Source organism: Trachurus trachurus (genome assembly GCF_905171665.1).
Source record: "Trachurus trachurus genome assembly, chromosome: 20".
Classification (NCBI taxonomy): Eukaryota; Metazoa; Chordata; class Actinopteri; order Carangiformes; family Carangidae; genus Trachurus; species Trachurus trachurus.
This window is the reverse complement of record NC_139911.1, coordinates 23,921,433-23,938,721: the sequence shown is the minus strand read 5'-3', so window position 1 is coordinate 23,938,721 and position 17,289 is coordinate 23,921,433. Positions and strand designations below refer to the sequence as shown.

Here is a 17,289-nt window from a genome sequence, read left to right as displayed (position 1 = left end):
GGATCAGCATGTCCCGGGTGGAGGAGCGGGAGGAGGCGGACTGTGTGTGCTCGGTCGGGATGAAGTTAACGTGGGACATCAACGACCCCAAACTGCCGCAGGTAGGAGAAGCAGAAACTGATCGATCAATGATCGATTCCGACACTCTGCAACTCCACTCATACACTCACACACTCATATTGATCTATAGGTGAATACCTGATCAGCTGATCACCTCAGGCTGAGCTAAGCGCGCGGATTAGTTTGAGCAAACTGATGCAGGTCCGTGTGCGCTCGCGACTATCACATGGAATAAAGACTTAATTAGTAGTAAATCATTTATTAAACTTTATTAAATAACCCTCATGTCTCTGACAGAGACTCAACATGTTGAACATCAGTCTGATTTGACACCGTTTGCTCTGTGAGATCCAATCAGAAGCTGCGCCTTTATATAACACAGCTATCAGACAGATCTACAGTCACCGCGACGAGAAGTGATTTATCCACAAGTCTGATTAACAGCGTGTACATGCTTTAATACAAACCTAGGTCCTAATTAAAGCTGCTGAAAGGAAAAACTAGAATGAATTAACATAGTCTGTAAATACTGAGCCCGTGTCGAGGCCATGGTCCGTCACAGCCTCAGAATGTCTGTTAGGATTTATTTCAGACAAAAATGAAAAAAGGCTACATTGAAAATTATTTTTAAAACCATTCATTCACATTAAGAGGTGTTAGTGATATTTAGATTATAAACTATTAATAAAATGTAGAAGGGAAAATAAAATGTGTCGTCTTGTGATTTTATTTAATAGAAAAAAGAAAGAAAGAAAATATGGCATGAGACTAAATCATTTCTCAGACGGAGCTGCGTCTAAGATCCTGATCATTTTCAATCTGTTTTTAAGGATCATGAGAAAAGATAAAATTACAACATGCCGATAACTGATCAATAATCTAACCTGAGTTGTGTCTGTGCTGAACAAGGCTCGGCTATAAAATATTATGTAGTAATATCACCACTGTTATGACAGCGAAAATAGGATTATTATTTGTATTATTATATTTAATACCTGAGCAGAGCTCCGGTCCGTCCCAGAGGACATGACCTCTCAACTGAAACACGCTCAGCTTTGATTAGTGATCAGTGATCAATATTTTACAGACGGAACACGTCACTTCTTCCCATAAAACATCAGAGAAAGAGAAACATCATTTTCAGTTTTTCAGAGTCCAGATAAAACCTGCAGCTCCAACAGCCTCACACTGCTGCTGCAGAAAGAACACAATGATGCGGTTTATGACTTTTCATTATATTTTATGTTTATTTAAAACATTCACAAACTCACTTCCTGTCGTTCTTTCTAAAATGTAACATTGTCTTTATGAAGCACTGACCTGGGTCCAGACCGCAAAGATGAATTCAAAATAACACATTTTTATTTTTAATTCACTTGTTCAGTTGTATTTTTCCTGGACAGTTTTTCTTCCCCTTCACCACGCTCTAAACGTGTCTTGTATTTAGGTGCGTAAATTGTGTAGATCAATAATCAATAAATCGGTTTATTTGAATTTAGCCGTTTCGTTTTTTATTAAAATTAGACACAATTTATATTTAGTGCGGCAAATGGTCTGAAGGAAAAAAATCCTCTTCACGGAATTAGAGGAAAATCATTTATAGATTTGAATATTTCAGGAATTACTGGAAGAAAATTAATAAATGTGATTCCATAATGAACAATTTGATAATGACAATAAAAGCATTCAGGTGTTTGTTATAGACTAGACGAGATACGCCTAATGATGAGGACTCACTGAAGGTTATTTGAAGGTTTTGTGTGTGTGTGTGTGTGTGTGTGTGTGTGTGTGTGTGTGTGTGTGTGTGTGTGTGTGTGTGTGTGTGTGTGTGTGTGTGTGTGTGTGTGTGTGTGTGGCTGACTAGGCTCTTCACTCTGTTGTTGCTCAAACAGTAAAAACTGGTTTTTATATTTTTGTTTTCGGTGAAACCAAAACACATTGAGAGTTTCTCAGGTCGCATCTGATCCAGATCAGCTCTCACATTTATCAGCAGCTGACTCCAGAGTTTACAGCTCAATAGTGAAATGTATGGAGATCAAATCAAGTGAAATATTGATAAAAATTTTCTTCAATATTCCAGAACAGTGTTTTAGGTTGAAGGCTGAAGTCCCTGCTCTATGTACGTATATGAGAAGTTAATTTATATGTAATTCTACATAAAAACTTATTTAAAGTACATTATACTGTATATTAGAATTTGACTATAATCAATAATTATTCAGGTTGTCCTGAACTCTAAATCCAGACGGTAACTAAGTCCTTCAAGTATTTTTAATATGTAGAAGGAGAAAAACTGAAAGTGGCAGTGTCTAGTCAAACATCACAGTAAAACAAGGTTTTACACTCATAAAATCAAATTAATAAAATAACTAAAGTGGAGGGGGGATGTAAAGAACAGAAACACTTTCTCTCTGGACTGGTCATCAATATTCAATAATTATTAATCAGCTGTCGTTGTAACAGTTCTCTTCTCTACGGAGGTTTTACCAAAAAAACAAGAAGTGAACATCTAACATCTCACATTAATGAATGAACAAATGGAAATTACTGTTTCTGTTTTTACTGAGCTAAAATGTCAGCTCTTGATAAAATAAATAGCCTATATAAATATACAAAATGAAATATTTTCCCCATAAAGCAGAAGAAATAAACATTATTCCAGGAGCGATGAGCTGAGGATTTTCTGCCTAAATCCTTCCAGCAGTTCACCTCCATGCTGTCAGAAGAAGACAAAGAGTTGTTACCACTAGAAATTGATAATAAGCTATTTTCACACATTTTGTTTGTCTTCACTACGGTGTTGTCATGGAACCTCTTATAAGGATGTTTTTTTATGCCAAGTACCTGGTGGTGTGTGTGTGTGTGTGTGTGTGTGTGTGTGTGTGTGTGTGTGTGTGTGTGTGTGTGTGTGTGTGTGTGTGTGTGTGTAATCCGGTGGCCTGTCGACAAATCCTGAACCACAGTTTGAATGATTTATTGTCATGAATCAAATAATTATCTAATAACATAATAATTACAGAAGAAGAGGAATCGGTCTGCACTAGGATACTTTTATTGTGGTTACTTCAAGTAGTGAGGTGAGTCTTCTTACCTGGTTAAATAAAGGCTAAATAAAAATAAAATAATAATAGAAAGAATTTACTTTAATCAGGTTGAAGTATTTACAGTGAAATGATTCATTTTTGCCACATCAGAATTATTCAATTCAATTCAATTAAATTCCACCCAGTCATCATACAGTATGTGAGGACCAAACATTATTGCAGTGAGAAAGCCAACAGTTTAAACAGAGCAGCACTTGGCAATGAGGGAGGAAATCTGTCTTTAAGAGGAAGAAAGAAGCGTGGACAGCAGGGTATAGCCTAGTGAATGAAACTGTAACACAGCATTAAATAATTACAGTTTTACCTACAGGTGATGGTTAGACTGTTGTTATAACTGTAGAATAAGGATAAGAATGACTTATTATTCCCCAAAGGGAAATTCATTATTTTAATTGAATTCTTATAATAATAATAATGGTTTTAGGATGGGTCTTGGCTGTTTTGAGGTACTTCAGAGATTGTATACTGCTATTTAATGTTCTGGTAGTTTGGTCCTCAGGAGTCATTTAGTCAGACTGTGTCCCACACACAGAGAGCTGCTCCTCAGTGATGAACCTGAGCTGTTGTCTCATAGCAGCATGTAGGCTACTTCATTGTGGTTGCTCTAAGATGTGTTTGTGCAGATGATCACACACACGCACAGGAGTGAAGCTCAAACACACTCAGCACTATGACGGTCAACATCTGTTTCTTTGATCAAGTCTCTCATGAATCTTTTCTCACATCACTTTGTGCAGTCTGCTTGTTTTAAGTATCACATGACCAAAATATATTGTGTTTTATCTACTGAGAAAAAAAAGTAAGGCGACTTTTTGCATCATCTTATCACAGATCAAACATGAGTAGTCTTTGTATTTATGACATTCATTTTGCAAGTCATATTAACTTGCTTGTCAACTTAATTTTGCTAGTAAATTTACAAGTTAAGGCAACTTACTTTTGCTGGTAGTCAACTTATTTTTGCAAGTTCAGTAAACTAAACAAAATTGAGTTGATTTATTTGCAAAGGTAAGTTGACTTTACCTGCAAAATTTACCTGCAAAAAAATGTTGTACATACAAAGACTTGTTGTTTGATCTATGGGATAAAATGATGCAAAAAGTTGCTCTACTTTTTTTTAGATTAAGCACCGTATTTTTAACAGTGCAGTGTGACTTTAGCTACACCAGTCTTGTTACATACATCACATCCAGTGTTTCATTTGAATTTACTGTAATTGGTGAAGCCAGTCAGGTCAGAGGTCAGAGGTCAGGTGACATCACATGTGACTACAGTCCCCACTGGTTGAATGTAGACGATGATGTGACAGAATTCCTGAGTGTCCCGTCGTCCACAGCGGGACAACAGGACCACCTGTCTCTGATACTTCAGCGCTGTAAACCCACAGGTTGACCAGGTGTCTCTGCTGTGTTCACACTGAGCTCCGTCTCAGCAGGTGTGGAGCGTTTCACTTCATGATTCCTCCCTCCTGCATGATTATCTCCATCACTGGAGAAACTATACACGTCATTTGTCAAGAAATACATTCATATGCTTTTCTACATTTACAACAGTGTTAATAAACGATCTGTTGTTTCTGTTGTTTTTTACAACAGACATCTCAGCATGTTCAAACTGCTGCTGAGAAGCAGACTCACTACATGTCAACCCACTGTCAAATAAAATATCTGTCACATGTGGTGATGAACATGATTTTTTTTTTTTTAAATGTTTGCAGTCTCGATTTTTTAATTCAGGTGAAAAAACAAACCTTAAAGTCTAAGTATAGTCACAGAAGTGTGTTTTATTTTTATGTGAAGGTATTATGTACATTTTAATCAGGACCAAATTAAATCTGTATGAACCAGAATTGAAAAACAGAGAAGCAGGAGAACCTGGTCCAGGTTTGAGAGCAGTGATCAGTTTCTAAGTCTTTAGATCAGTAGCATCTCACTGTTTTATTAATGTTTCAATAACTAACAAGCAGACATCATATATATGTGTGTGTGTGTGTGTGTGTGTGTGTGTGTGTGTGTGTGTGTGTGTGTGTGTGTGTGTGTGTGTGTGTGTGTGTGTGTGTGTGTGTGTGTGTGTGTGTGTGTGTGTGTGTGTGTGTGTGTGTGTGTGTGTGTGTGCTGTCCTCTGATCTTTATGATTAGTTTTTTTTTTAGTATTTGGGGATTTTTTTTTTTTTTGCCTTGATTTGATAGCATAGTGGAGAGGGACAGGAAATGGGGAGAGGGGGGGAATGACGTGCAGTAAAGGGCCGCCCAAGGATTTGAACCGGGGCCGAGTGCAGTGGGGACTAATAGCCTCTGTATATGGGCACCTGCTCAACCCACTGCCTCACACGGCGACACATCTTTATGATTAGTTTTGTGTGAATGTGAATCTTTTCTCTATCTATCCTGAATAGTTTATCCTTCAAAAGCTATAACTATAAAAACATATAACTTCAATCAGAATTATTAAATGAGCTCCATTTATTTTCAATATTATAATTTTTGAAATATTAAAATATTATCTATCTAAATGAATGGAGATAATGTTCAGTTCCTTTACAAGACTTTCAGCAAATACATTTACAAATCAACTTGTTGATAAAGGCTTTACCATTTATGCTTATTTCTACAGTTTTTGCGTTGTGTATTGATCTAACAGGCAGAGAGTTCTAAAACTCATCTGAAGACATTTTTTAGTAGATCCCCATGGCCACATACTGCTATCTCTTGCTAGTCTTTATACATGGTTATTTATTTAAAATGGCTCTTGTCTTACATGTGTCTCCAAAGCAGAGAGACAAGCAGGAGGAAAGCATCTAAAAAAAATCCCCTCTATTGCCAAACTTACTTAGTCTAAAATATATAAGTGTGTTTTAGCATTTCTTATTTTTTATTTTATCTTTTATTTTTTCGTTTTTGTTTTCTTTGCAGTCAGATTAATGTTGTTGTCCTGTCATGTTTTTTAAACTGCACAGTCACTAGTATATGCACACATCATTTCACTGCAATGATCTTGTATTATTGCATGTGACAAATAAATAATAGTAGACATGTTCAGTAGAGTCTTGTGTTCTGACGATATAAAAACTGCTCTGATGCAGTCTCTGAATAAAACAGTTTCTGTGGGTCATCTCATTTACACATTCAGACATTACACACAGCTCCTCAGGCTGTTCTGAGGTCAGATTGTACTGTATTTCTATTCAAACCTGCTGTTCCAGCAAACACTTCATCTCTCTGATGTGATTCAATCTTTCACAGTTATAAAGCAAATTGGTGAAAAAAAATTATGTTTTTTTTTTTTTTGATCCATTCAAACATCACAGGGAGAGACTTCAGTCAAACTTCAAATATTCACTATTCAGCTTGTTGACTTCATACGTTTTATGCTCTATGCAACATTTTCTTCTTTTAGACGAGTTTGTTCTTTCATGTGACCTGCAAGTTTTTATTCTATGTTTCTTCTTTCAGTATTGAGTACTGCTGTTTTGTATGTCTGTGCACAGCTTTGTAGTGTTTTTATATCTACTGTAGCTTCACACTCATGCTTTTGTGTCTCCAGCTCTCATGACCCTACCCTTCATCTCTGACATGTTTCAGTATTGCTTCACCAAATTTCTTCAGGAAATCCCAGTATATAAACAGTATATAAAGCTCTGGAAAAAAAATAAGAGACCACTTTCACAAAATGTCTTAAAGCATCTCTACATGTATGACAGTCATTCTTTTCTTTTCTTTTTTAAATACCAACACAAACACAACTCATTCTACTTAATGAGACACTGATGAGGTCATCACCTGAACCACATCTGGTTTTATAGGAAGATTATAAAAACCACTGCTGGGATTAAACTAAAAAACTGATTTATAAACTCTTCCTGAGTTAAAATATTCTTGCTGTGTTCTTTAGGAATAAATATGAGCATGTTTTCTTTGCATTATTATTATTATTATTCAAGGTCTGAAAAGACTTGATATTTTTTGTTATTTAGACTAGTTTAGTCATTTTCAGCCAATAAAAGCTCTAAATGACAATATTCTTATTTCAATTTTGGGAGAAATGTTGGTAGTTGATAGAATAAAAGAAAACTTTTGAAATTAAATTTTACTCAAACACTACTGTATAAATAGTAATACCAGAGAAACTGATCATTTTGGGAGTGGTCTCTTAATTTTATATTTTTATATACTTTTCCTGAGGTCCACACACACTACATCATACAAAGAGCAGTGTCATTTCCATCAAGGGAAAAGGCAACAGAAACAACACTACACACACGAGCAACAAAAGAAGAATTGTCATTTGTGTGCAGCTATCTGCCTGTCTGTTCACCTGTCTCTCTGTCTGTCTGTCTCACTGCAGGACACAAAGCAGTTTGACATGTTCCAGGAGTGGACAGATGGTTATGTCCGTTACATCTACGGTGGTGAGAAATGTTTGAGAATTCCATCTGCATAATGAACAAGTTCAACAGTTGCAGCCGATAGTAAAAGCAGCTACAGTTTCAGCTAAGTGTCTGTCTTTATTTTTTTCCAGCTGAGGATAAGAACGCTCAGCGCCACCTGTCTGGCTGGGCCATGAGGAACACCAACAACCACAACTGTCAGATCCTGAAGAAGTCCTGTCTGGGGGTGGTGGTCTGCTCTCGGAACTGCACGCTGCCCGACGGAACCAGGCTGCAGCTGAGACCCGCCATCTGTGACAAGGCCCGGCAGAAACAGCAGAGTAAGAAAAACCCCCAACCTGAATGTGTTGACACTCCAGCCTATGCTCCCACAGCCTTATGTTCCCTCATTTCTAAGGTTTTTTTTTTCTTTCCAAAATTAGGCCCTATGTTCCCACATTTCCTTTATGATCAATTTGCATCAGATTTCATCCCCATTTCTCCCAAGTTGGTAGTCAATTACACCCAACCTTATTATCCAGTAGCAGTTGACTACAGATGTAATGTAGCTTTTAGCTAAATCTGGGAACATAGGGCCCTGGGAACACAGGGCTGACCCCTTCCAACACAGCTACTCCAACATAGGGTTAATAGCGGTAACTCAACCACTGGAACTGCCAAGGAAAACAAGCTTCTGGGGGGGGGGGGGGGGGGGGACCCTACTGTAGGTTGAAATTACTCTGAATCATCCCTTTAAATAAATATATAAATAAAATTGGTATAAAAATAAGAATGACTTGACTTAGAGTTTCATTTTGAGAAAATTCTTAGAAATAAGAAAAATCTTAGAAATGAGGGAACATAGGACTGTGGGAACATAGGGCCTAATTTTCAAAATTTTCAGTGAAAAAATAATTCTTAGAAATTAGGGAACAAAGGGCTGTGGGATCATTGGGCTACGTGACTGAGCTGCTACTGACCTGAGCTGCTACTGACTGTGTGTTCCAGAGAAGCTGTGTCCCAGCTGTAACGCTGCTCTGGAGCTGCTGCCCTGCCGTGGCCACAGTGGTTACCCCGTCACCAACTTCTGGAGAGTTGATGGAAAGGCCATCTTCTTCCAGGTAGGCAGCACACATGCTGACTGGCACTCTGAAAACGTCTAAACCAAAAGGCAGATTTCTAAACCAGATCATAAACTTGTGTAAACCAGACCCAGGTTTACATTTGATCCAACAGGCTGTGGCAGTGTGGGTCCAAACAGGATCCTAAGAGTAAACCTTGTTAAAACTGACTGGTCTTTAAAGGGATAGTTCAACATTTTGGTAAATTTGCCTATTCCCATAACATCTATAGTCTAGGAGTAGGTCCATTACCTTTAATTGTCGGTGCAAGCTGTTTTTAGATCGGCGGAGCAGAGACGCCAGCTGCTCTCAAAGCGGTACTTTTGCCTTTTGCTCAAAACTCATCAAATACACAATCCAACTCCAAAATGCTCTTGTGAAGAATTTATGACCTGCACATTCACCACGCTATGAACCTAATGTAAATACTCATAACTACTTAGGTTTTTGAAATCACTCCGCCCAGAAGGGTCTGGGATGTATGTAGTTACATATATTTCATAGCATGGTGAATGTGCAGGTCACAACTTCTGTTGTTGTTGGATTGTGTATTTGATGAGTTTGATGAGGGAAAGGCGGAAATACCACGTAGAGCTCACGTCTCTGCCCCGCCAATCTAAAAACAGCTTGCACCGACAATTAAAGGTAATGAACCCTCTCCTAAGGGATTATAGCAATAGATAAATATAGCAATAAAATGTTGAACTATCCCTTTAATAAACCATGCCTACATAATACATGACAGGTGCATCTGAATAAATGAGAATATGATGCAGGTCAGCAGATTTTGCAGGTGTTTGGAGTTCATTAGCTGATTGGAGTGTGACATCATTAGGTTACAATAGTGAACTGTTTCACTATATTCTAATGTTTTGATTTACTAAATTTGGGGATTTCATTAATATAAGCCATGATCATTACAATAAAAAAAAAATGAATATATTAAATGTTTCAGTCTGTGTGATCACTATTTGAATTAAACTACTGAAATAAATGAACTTTTCCATGATGTTCTTATTTTTTTAGATGCACCTGTATGGTTTAGTCTTGTTACACCTGATTTAAACCTTCAAAGGGAGATTCAGAGGTGTGTGCTGCTTGTTCTCACAAAGCACCATCTGATTGGTTACTCATCACATTTACTGTAACAGCCTATCAATGCTTAAGGCTGCCGTACACACTGACAGTCACATCTCCGGTCAGTGAGTAACATTCTGAGTCAAAAGCAAAACAGCAGACACTGTTGAAGTTCTGAAATACACAATCCTTTACACCGAAGTTACAACACACACTTTATCTGTTGATCAGAGAGAGAGGCATGTAAACAACTGCTGAATTAGAGCAGAGATCTCTGAGTAATAGAGCAAGACGTTGTTTACAGCACAGTGTTAGTCACTGTAATGACAAAACAGCAACATGAACTGTTCAGACAAAGCAGCAGTAAACTCAACCAGACACTGACAGCACAAACTACTGTTAACATTTACCACAAGAAGGTAAATCACAGATAAAAGTACAAAGTAATTCACTTCAAATGTCCCAGAGCAAAATGTGTTAAGATTTTAAAAGGAGGAAGGGATTAAACATGTTACATGGTAACCATTATAATTGATACAACTATTAAATTAAATAGCATACTAATTAATTCCAAAACTCATGTTGACAAAGGTTATCTATTATTGCCCTTCTAGTTTGACTGATTTAAAACAAACAATTTTTTGTGTTTTTCTGAAATTAGTTAGATTCATCTCTTTTTTTTATTCTTAGGATAAAGTCACTGAATTACAAGCACTATTTTTTTTTATTTCTTATTTTATTTTTACTCAGAACACAGATTCTCTCCTGTGAGAGACAGATTTCCACCGAAACCATCAAGACCACCATATAATTCACTACTACTTGTTCTTATTTGCACTGACAGTAATAATGATAAGATCCAGGCCCTGTACGTTAAAGTGACAGTTGAATTTCAAAACTATCCTATCTAAGCTTATCTAAGGCCATTAAAATGATCAGCAGAAAGTAGTCATGCAATCATTTATTCGAAATAAATATTTCAATCAATCAATCAATGTATGTATGCATTAAAATAAAAGATATTAATAACAAAAAATGTGTTCCAAGAGGTCCTTAATAGTCCATGCAGCTATGGAAAACAGAGGTAAAAGATGAGAAGACTCTGAAAGAATGTTTCAGTGCGATGTCACGATGGAGTGGACCTGAGAAATACCGGACTTCATCTTAATCAGTTCTTCTCCCATGATTCTTGAAGATATAATAGTTTGTGGGTTTTTCTTAAGGTGAGGTGTCCAAGCCTATAAAGTGTCTCCCTTCATTCAGTCAGTAGCTGTGCAGCAGCTTACGTTTTACGTGAGCACAACTAATGTTTCCAAATAATCTTAAACATGTTAACATGTTCATGTTCACAACAACACCAATAATTATTAAAGAACATATGGGTAAAGCCCTAGAACTCAAACAGGACCGGTCCAACCAGATGTGAAGCCCACATGGGCTGTGATGTCCTTTGATGTTAGGAATTCTATTGTTTTTGATTGCATTACATTTATTGATGTTGTTGTAATGATTCCTCAGGCTAAAGGCGTCCATGATCATCCCAGACCAGAGTCCAAGTCAGAGACTGAAGCCAGAAGAAGTTCAGTGAAGAGGCGAGTCAGTTCACCTCCATTCACACCCAAGAGACGACTCATCGAAACACAGGTAAAAACACAACAAGTTGTGTTTGTTCATGTCTTCTCTTTTCTTTATTTCTTTTTGTAAAGGAACGATGTACAATATCCACTAATTATTCATAAGGATTATTCACAATGTTGGTCATCTCGAACCATTTTTATAGTCAAAATAACTGCTCGGGCAGTGTGTCATTCCTCCTCTCTCTGCCTCCCCATTTCCTGTTTCTCTCAACTGTTCTATCTAATAAAGGTGTGAAAAGCCAAAAAATATACTTGAAAAAAGATAACTGAAAGTTTCTGACATAATGTTCAAAGCCAGAAATAATCCTTTACCAGAAAACAAACAGAAACAAACAGAAACTGTTCAGTAATCCAGACTGGGCGTTACAACTTTAGGAATAATCTTAACTTTAAAATGTGTTGCATTCACATGACCCACAAGCTGTTTTGCATGTGTGAGTTGGATAAGACTATGGAACGGAATTGAGGTATATAAAGCTAATGTCTAAGTATGAAACTGTTTAAAAAGAAAAATAAAGATTAAATTCTTTTCTTTTTTTTAAGTATATTTTTTTGGGGCATTTTGCCTTTAATGGACAGTATAGTTAAAGCAGATATCAGCTTCACGGCCGTTTCGGCTAATGCTGCGTTCAAGGCAGGCTTTTGAAACCGTAAGTTACAGCTTCAAGTCACAACTACGACTTGGTAGCGTTCCAGGTAACCCGTAGCTCGTGTTTTTACCATCCTGTTGTCTGTGAAAGTTCCCTATAACGGCCACTCGTAACTTCCGACCCGTGAACTCGTACCAGATCGAACTGGTATGACTTCACAGGAAGGAAAAACACAAAGTACGAGTTTCTTTGAACGCACCATGAGTTAGCAGCCCCCGCCCTTGTCAGGCATCAATTGGTCCTCGTGCTACGTCACCACATTCACGCGCATCCCTTGGCTGCACACACAGCCCTTCATGCCGTTCTCTCTCCTCATTGGATAACACTTGTATCCCAGAAGAAATGTTTTCTCCTCGGGTTACAGCAGAGCAGAGTGACGGAGAGACTCGTGTTCCGGTCGAAACACTCTATGTAAGTGATTGCTGACGGAAAATATGACTAATTAGGACTTATATTAACAAAAACATTTCACTGATATCTCCTTTAAGACAGACAGGAAATGGGAGGCAGAGAGAGGGGGAATGACATGCAGCAAAGCACCGACCGGGACTAGAGCCTCTGTACATGGGGCGCCTGCTCTACCAACTGAGCTAAACGACGCCCCATAAAGAGTTAATTCTTAAGAAATATAGAAATGAACACATAGCATATATGTACATTTATATCATATCTAAATAGACAGTAACTGAGAGGAAGCAGATTATTTCCATCTTATGGAAAAGGGGTGGGAGCGGATCAGTTCATCACAGTATGCTACTTGTTTTATTTGCTTAGTATATTGTTTGAATATTTTGTCTGCCATGTCTTTGTGATACTTCCTGTGTTTTACTTTATACATTTTTGTATAGCCTACTTGCATATTCAAAATAAATAATTATTTTCAAATTCAAAATTCAATGGGCTTTATGCACAGTTCCACTACTTCCTGATATAAACCAGCTCCTTTATTTCCTGTCTTACATTATTGGACCAACTGATTAATCCAGGTGTGTCTGACCTCACAACAATGGTCAGGCACATCTGGATTAATCAGTTTGTCCAATCATGTAAAACAGGAAATAAAGGAGCTGGCTTATATCAGGAAGTAGTGGAACTGTGCATAAAGCCCATTCAAAGACATCATTGTTAGCATTAGGTGCATTGTACCAGAGTAAGGTTAAATCTAACCTGCTGCTATCCAAACCATTAAAGATGAAAATGATCAATTATTCTCAAAACTCAGAGGATGTTGCTCTGTTCGTGTTAGTGCTGTTTCCTTGTAGATGACTTGTTGTCTGCTCTCTGCTCCAGGCTCTGGGTCCAGCCCTCCTCTCCTGTGTGGAGCCAGCAGATAGAATATCCTTCATGGAACCAAACTTCCCGCAGCACTACACAGCATTCCAGAGCCCAGAGCCCTACTACAACCACCACAATGCACTGGAGACCCCGCCCACACTGCAGAAACCAGCCAATCCCAGACTTTACATGGGCCGGCCCGGCTATGAGTTCCAAGGATACCTGACCTCCCCTTCGTATCCTGTGACCTCTGACCTCTGTGACCCCAGGTCAGCCTGACATGCAGTCCAGATCCTATAGATGCCAGTAAACTCCATTAGTGCTTTTAGCACTTCCGGTTCCCTCGTCTAAAAGTCAATACGTTTTTTGAATGGGATTTCGGTGAAATACCTCAAATTAGGTCTGTGGTTAAAGGGATAGTTCAACATTTTGGCAAATTGGCCCATTGCCATAATCCCTATAGTCTTGTTTGTTACCCTTGATTTGTCAGTGCCAGCTATTTTTAGAACGGTGGAGCAGAGCCGCGAGCTGCTCAGAGTTATGGTACAGAGGCTCATGGGATTTCTTGGTTTCCCTCATCAAACTCATCAAATACACAATCCAACAACTCCAAAACGCTCTGGTGGACAAGTTGTGACCTGCACATTCACCACACTATGAGATAATAACGGAACATTACGAGACATTTATTTCGAGGTAAATGCAGAGACTGCTTGCTGAAAAACTGCCCCTGGCTGTGACACACATCAGTGGTTTTGCATGAATTTACCTCGAAATAAATGTCTCGTAATGTTCCGTTATTATTTCATAGTGTGGTGAATGTGCAGGTCCCAACTTGTCCATGAGAGTGTTTTGGAGTTGTTGGATTGTGTATTTGATGAGTTTGATGAGGGAAACCGTTCAGAGCCTCCATAGCGTAGCTCTGAACAGCTCACAGCTCTGCTCCGCCGTTCTAAAAATAGCTTGCACCGACAATTAAAGGTAACGAACCTACTGCTATGACTATAGGGATTATGGCAATGGGCCAACTTGCCAAAATGTGGAACTATCCCTTTAACAAAAGCTTAAACACTACATTGACATTTTAATAATTTCAAAAAGGCAATTTTTGGTTTAGGGGGACTCTAAGCAAGTTTCAGGTTTTGTTCTACGACATCAAACACGTCAGTATATACCCTACTTGTGAATTTTGAAAAAGGCGGTTGCTAACAAGTTGTATGTTATTCAATGTTATTTATGGCTTAGTGGTGGTGACGTCAGTCATGTGACCATGTAGTAGTCCGTTAAATCCTAACGTTAGCTTTTTACTTCTGGTGATTGCATTTAAGCTTCAGATACGGTAGAATAGGTGTTCATATGTGAAGATTATCTCACTGAACTAAACTTGTAATTATCATAAACTTGTGTTAGCCACAGAGCTGATTTTCTGACATCATCCAAAATGCAATGCAAAAATCCCATTCATTTTCTTATCTGGGAACCAGCGCAATGCTAAACTTCCGGGTTTTGATGTCAGCCCGGCACTCTATTGGTGTAAACATTCTAAACCAGTTCCAAAAGCAGAACATGGCTATGTAAACTGATGTAAACCAGATTACATACCACAAACCTGGAAAGTTTAATAACATCTTAAAGGTGTACAGAAATGGCCGTTTGTCCTGTTTGTCGCGCCGAGTTGTCACGAGCTGCAACACGAGTTTACCCGAGTAAGGAAAACGAATTTGATTGGTCGTTATCGAGCGGGCGGGATATTCAAAGCTTGGGGCGAGCCCGAGCTCCGTGTGTGTGTGTGTGTGTCTCCGACGTTTGAATGACGGATTACGGATCCAATATCAGTGGCTGGTGAATCGTGTACAGGCTGACGTATAATCCGTGCGCCTGCATTATCCAATGCGAAAAAAAAAATACACACTTTCATCCCGGATTTACTCAAAAATAGAATTTTGCACAAAGTTTGGCCTACATCGTCTGATAGATGAGTTATTACACTAATTGTATGACCCAGAGTGGGCTTAAATTCAATTTTCTTTTATGTACAGCTTTAACAATCGGAAGAGTTTTATACTTGTCCCTGAAAGCATCTGATCAAACAGGTTCTGACCGCAGTTTGATTCTAAATCCTTTTAAAGGTTGTTCTGAATCAGGATTGTTTAAATCACATATGGACAGTCTGAACAGATCTAAATCCAGTTCTGGTCTGTGTGCAGGGTGGCTCCGGTCTTGGGTTCCTCGGCCTCCTCCTCTTCATCAGCAGCTCCTCTGTCGTCCTCGTCCTCCTACGACCCACAGACGAAGCCTCCTCCGGGATGGAAGGAGCTGCTGAAGAGCTCCACTCCCTATAGCGACAACCACCATTACTACAGCGCAGAGTACCCGTGCCGTTACCCCGGCAACACCCCAGGATCCCCCGCAGCGCTGCAGACCATCATCACCACAACAACCAAGGTGAGCTGAAATTGTAAACAGGACCCATGATAAACGGTGGACCGGAACCCCAGGCCCTGTGAGGCAATGAGAAGACAGTAGAGCCCCCAGCAGTGTGGTAGGACACAGTCCACTGAAGTCCAGAGGACGTTATCCTCCAAATGTCTGTCCTTTATGTATTTTATTGTGCTCAGTTATCAGGGACATCAGAGTCCTGGAACCTCAGCAGAGATGACAGAGTACTCCACCCCAGTACTTGAGTAAGAGTACAAATACTACTGGTCAAAATTTACTCCGTTACAAGTAAAAGTAGCTCAGTTGACATGTTACTCCAGTAAGAGTAAAAAAGTACTTGCTTTTAAAGGTACTTAAGTATCCAAAAGTACATGCTTTAATTAATTAATTTACTTTAAGTAAAAGTAAGAGTAAGAGTAGCCTACATTTCTTATTTTTCACATCAATGAATTACTATATTTTTTTTCTAAATGAATGGAAGGAGCTTTTAATCTTGTTTCTGAGAATTAACTCTTTGAAAGCAGCTGCACTGATGTGCTGCTTTTAGAACCACAATGTTATATAAAGCTGCAGAAACACCTATAAAAACAAATGAAATGAATGGGATCATAAGAGGACAGCAATTTTAATTTTCACGTTTTGTCCAATAGTATTTTAGAAAAAAAAAAAAAAAAAAGATTTAAAAAAAAAGTAACCAGTACTTTTCAGCCTTCCTAGAAATTAACTCGAGTAATAAGTACAAATATTTGTCTTGGAAATGTATTCAAGTAAGAGTAATAAGTACCAAAGGAATCTAATACTCAAGTAAAGTACAAATCCTCAAGTGTACTGGCTTCTTTAGAAATCATGTGTGGTGACACATGGTATACACAGGGACCTTACTGTCTTCTCATTGGCTGAAGACCTTGGGTGCCTCTGCTGCTGTCATTACTGTCAATGGAAAGGTAGGGGAGTGTAAAACTCACATTTACACTAAGTCCCAATCCTCCTCAGGTCTCCTACCAGCCCTGTCCCAAGCCTCCTGCAGCACTCCCTCCCTACCAGTCTTGTCCCAAACCTCCAACCGGCCTCCCGTCTTACCAGCCATGCGCCCCCCCCAAACCTCCGGGTCTCCCTGGCTGTTCCTCCCTGCTGGACGATCCATCCTCCTCCTCGTACTCCACCGAGGTGAAGGTGACGGAGGAGTCAGGTGGAGTCATCAAATCTCTGTCGTTTCAGCCTGAATCCCTGCAGACCAAAACAGAGAGGGCCGACGGCTACGACTACCGCTACGCCTACCCCAATACGTACCGCTACGACGACTACTGATGCTGCGCTACCGCCACCGCCGTCGCCGGGACAACTGGGACTACTGGGACTACTGTCTCCGTGACCGCTGATGTGATCGTCAGGACGCAACCGTCATCCACGACGTCCTGAACAACCACCACAGACCCTTCTACCATCGGGGACACTTGCAGGTCAAGTCCAGCGATGTCCAACAATGTCCATGGTCTGAAAAACTCAGTGGTCCCAACACAAGGCCCAACTCAATGTTTGTGCAGTTTTCAGATGCATTTC

At 39.1% G+C, this 17,289-nt stretch overlaps 1 protein-coding gene across 1 annotated transcript; it reads left to right on the top strand.

Annotated features, from left to right (window-relative positions):
• Positions 1 to 8: 8 nt before the first annotated feature.
• On the top strand, positions 9 to 17,037 carry gcm2 (glial cells missing transcription factor 2; the record flags this gene model as incomplete). Its single annotated transcript, XM_083995107.1, has 8 exons — positions 9 to 101; positions 7,509 to 7,572; positions 7,683 to 7,871; positions 8,539 to 8,651; positions 11,247 to 11,372; positions 13,306 to 13,559; positions 15,498 to 15,735; positions 16,723 to 17,037. The coding sequence occupies 8 exons, from the start codon at positions 9 to 11 to the stop codon at positions 17,035 to 17,037; spliced, it is 1,392 nt and encodes a 463-aa protein (XP_083851233.1).
• Positions 17,038 to 17,289: the final 252 nt, after the last annotated feature.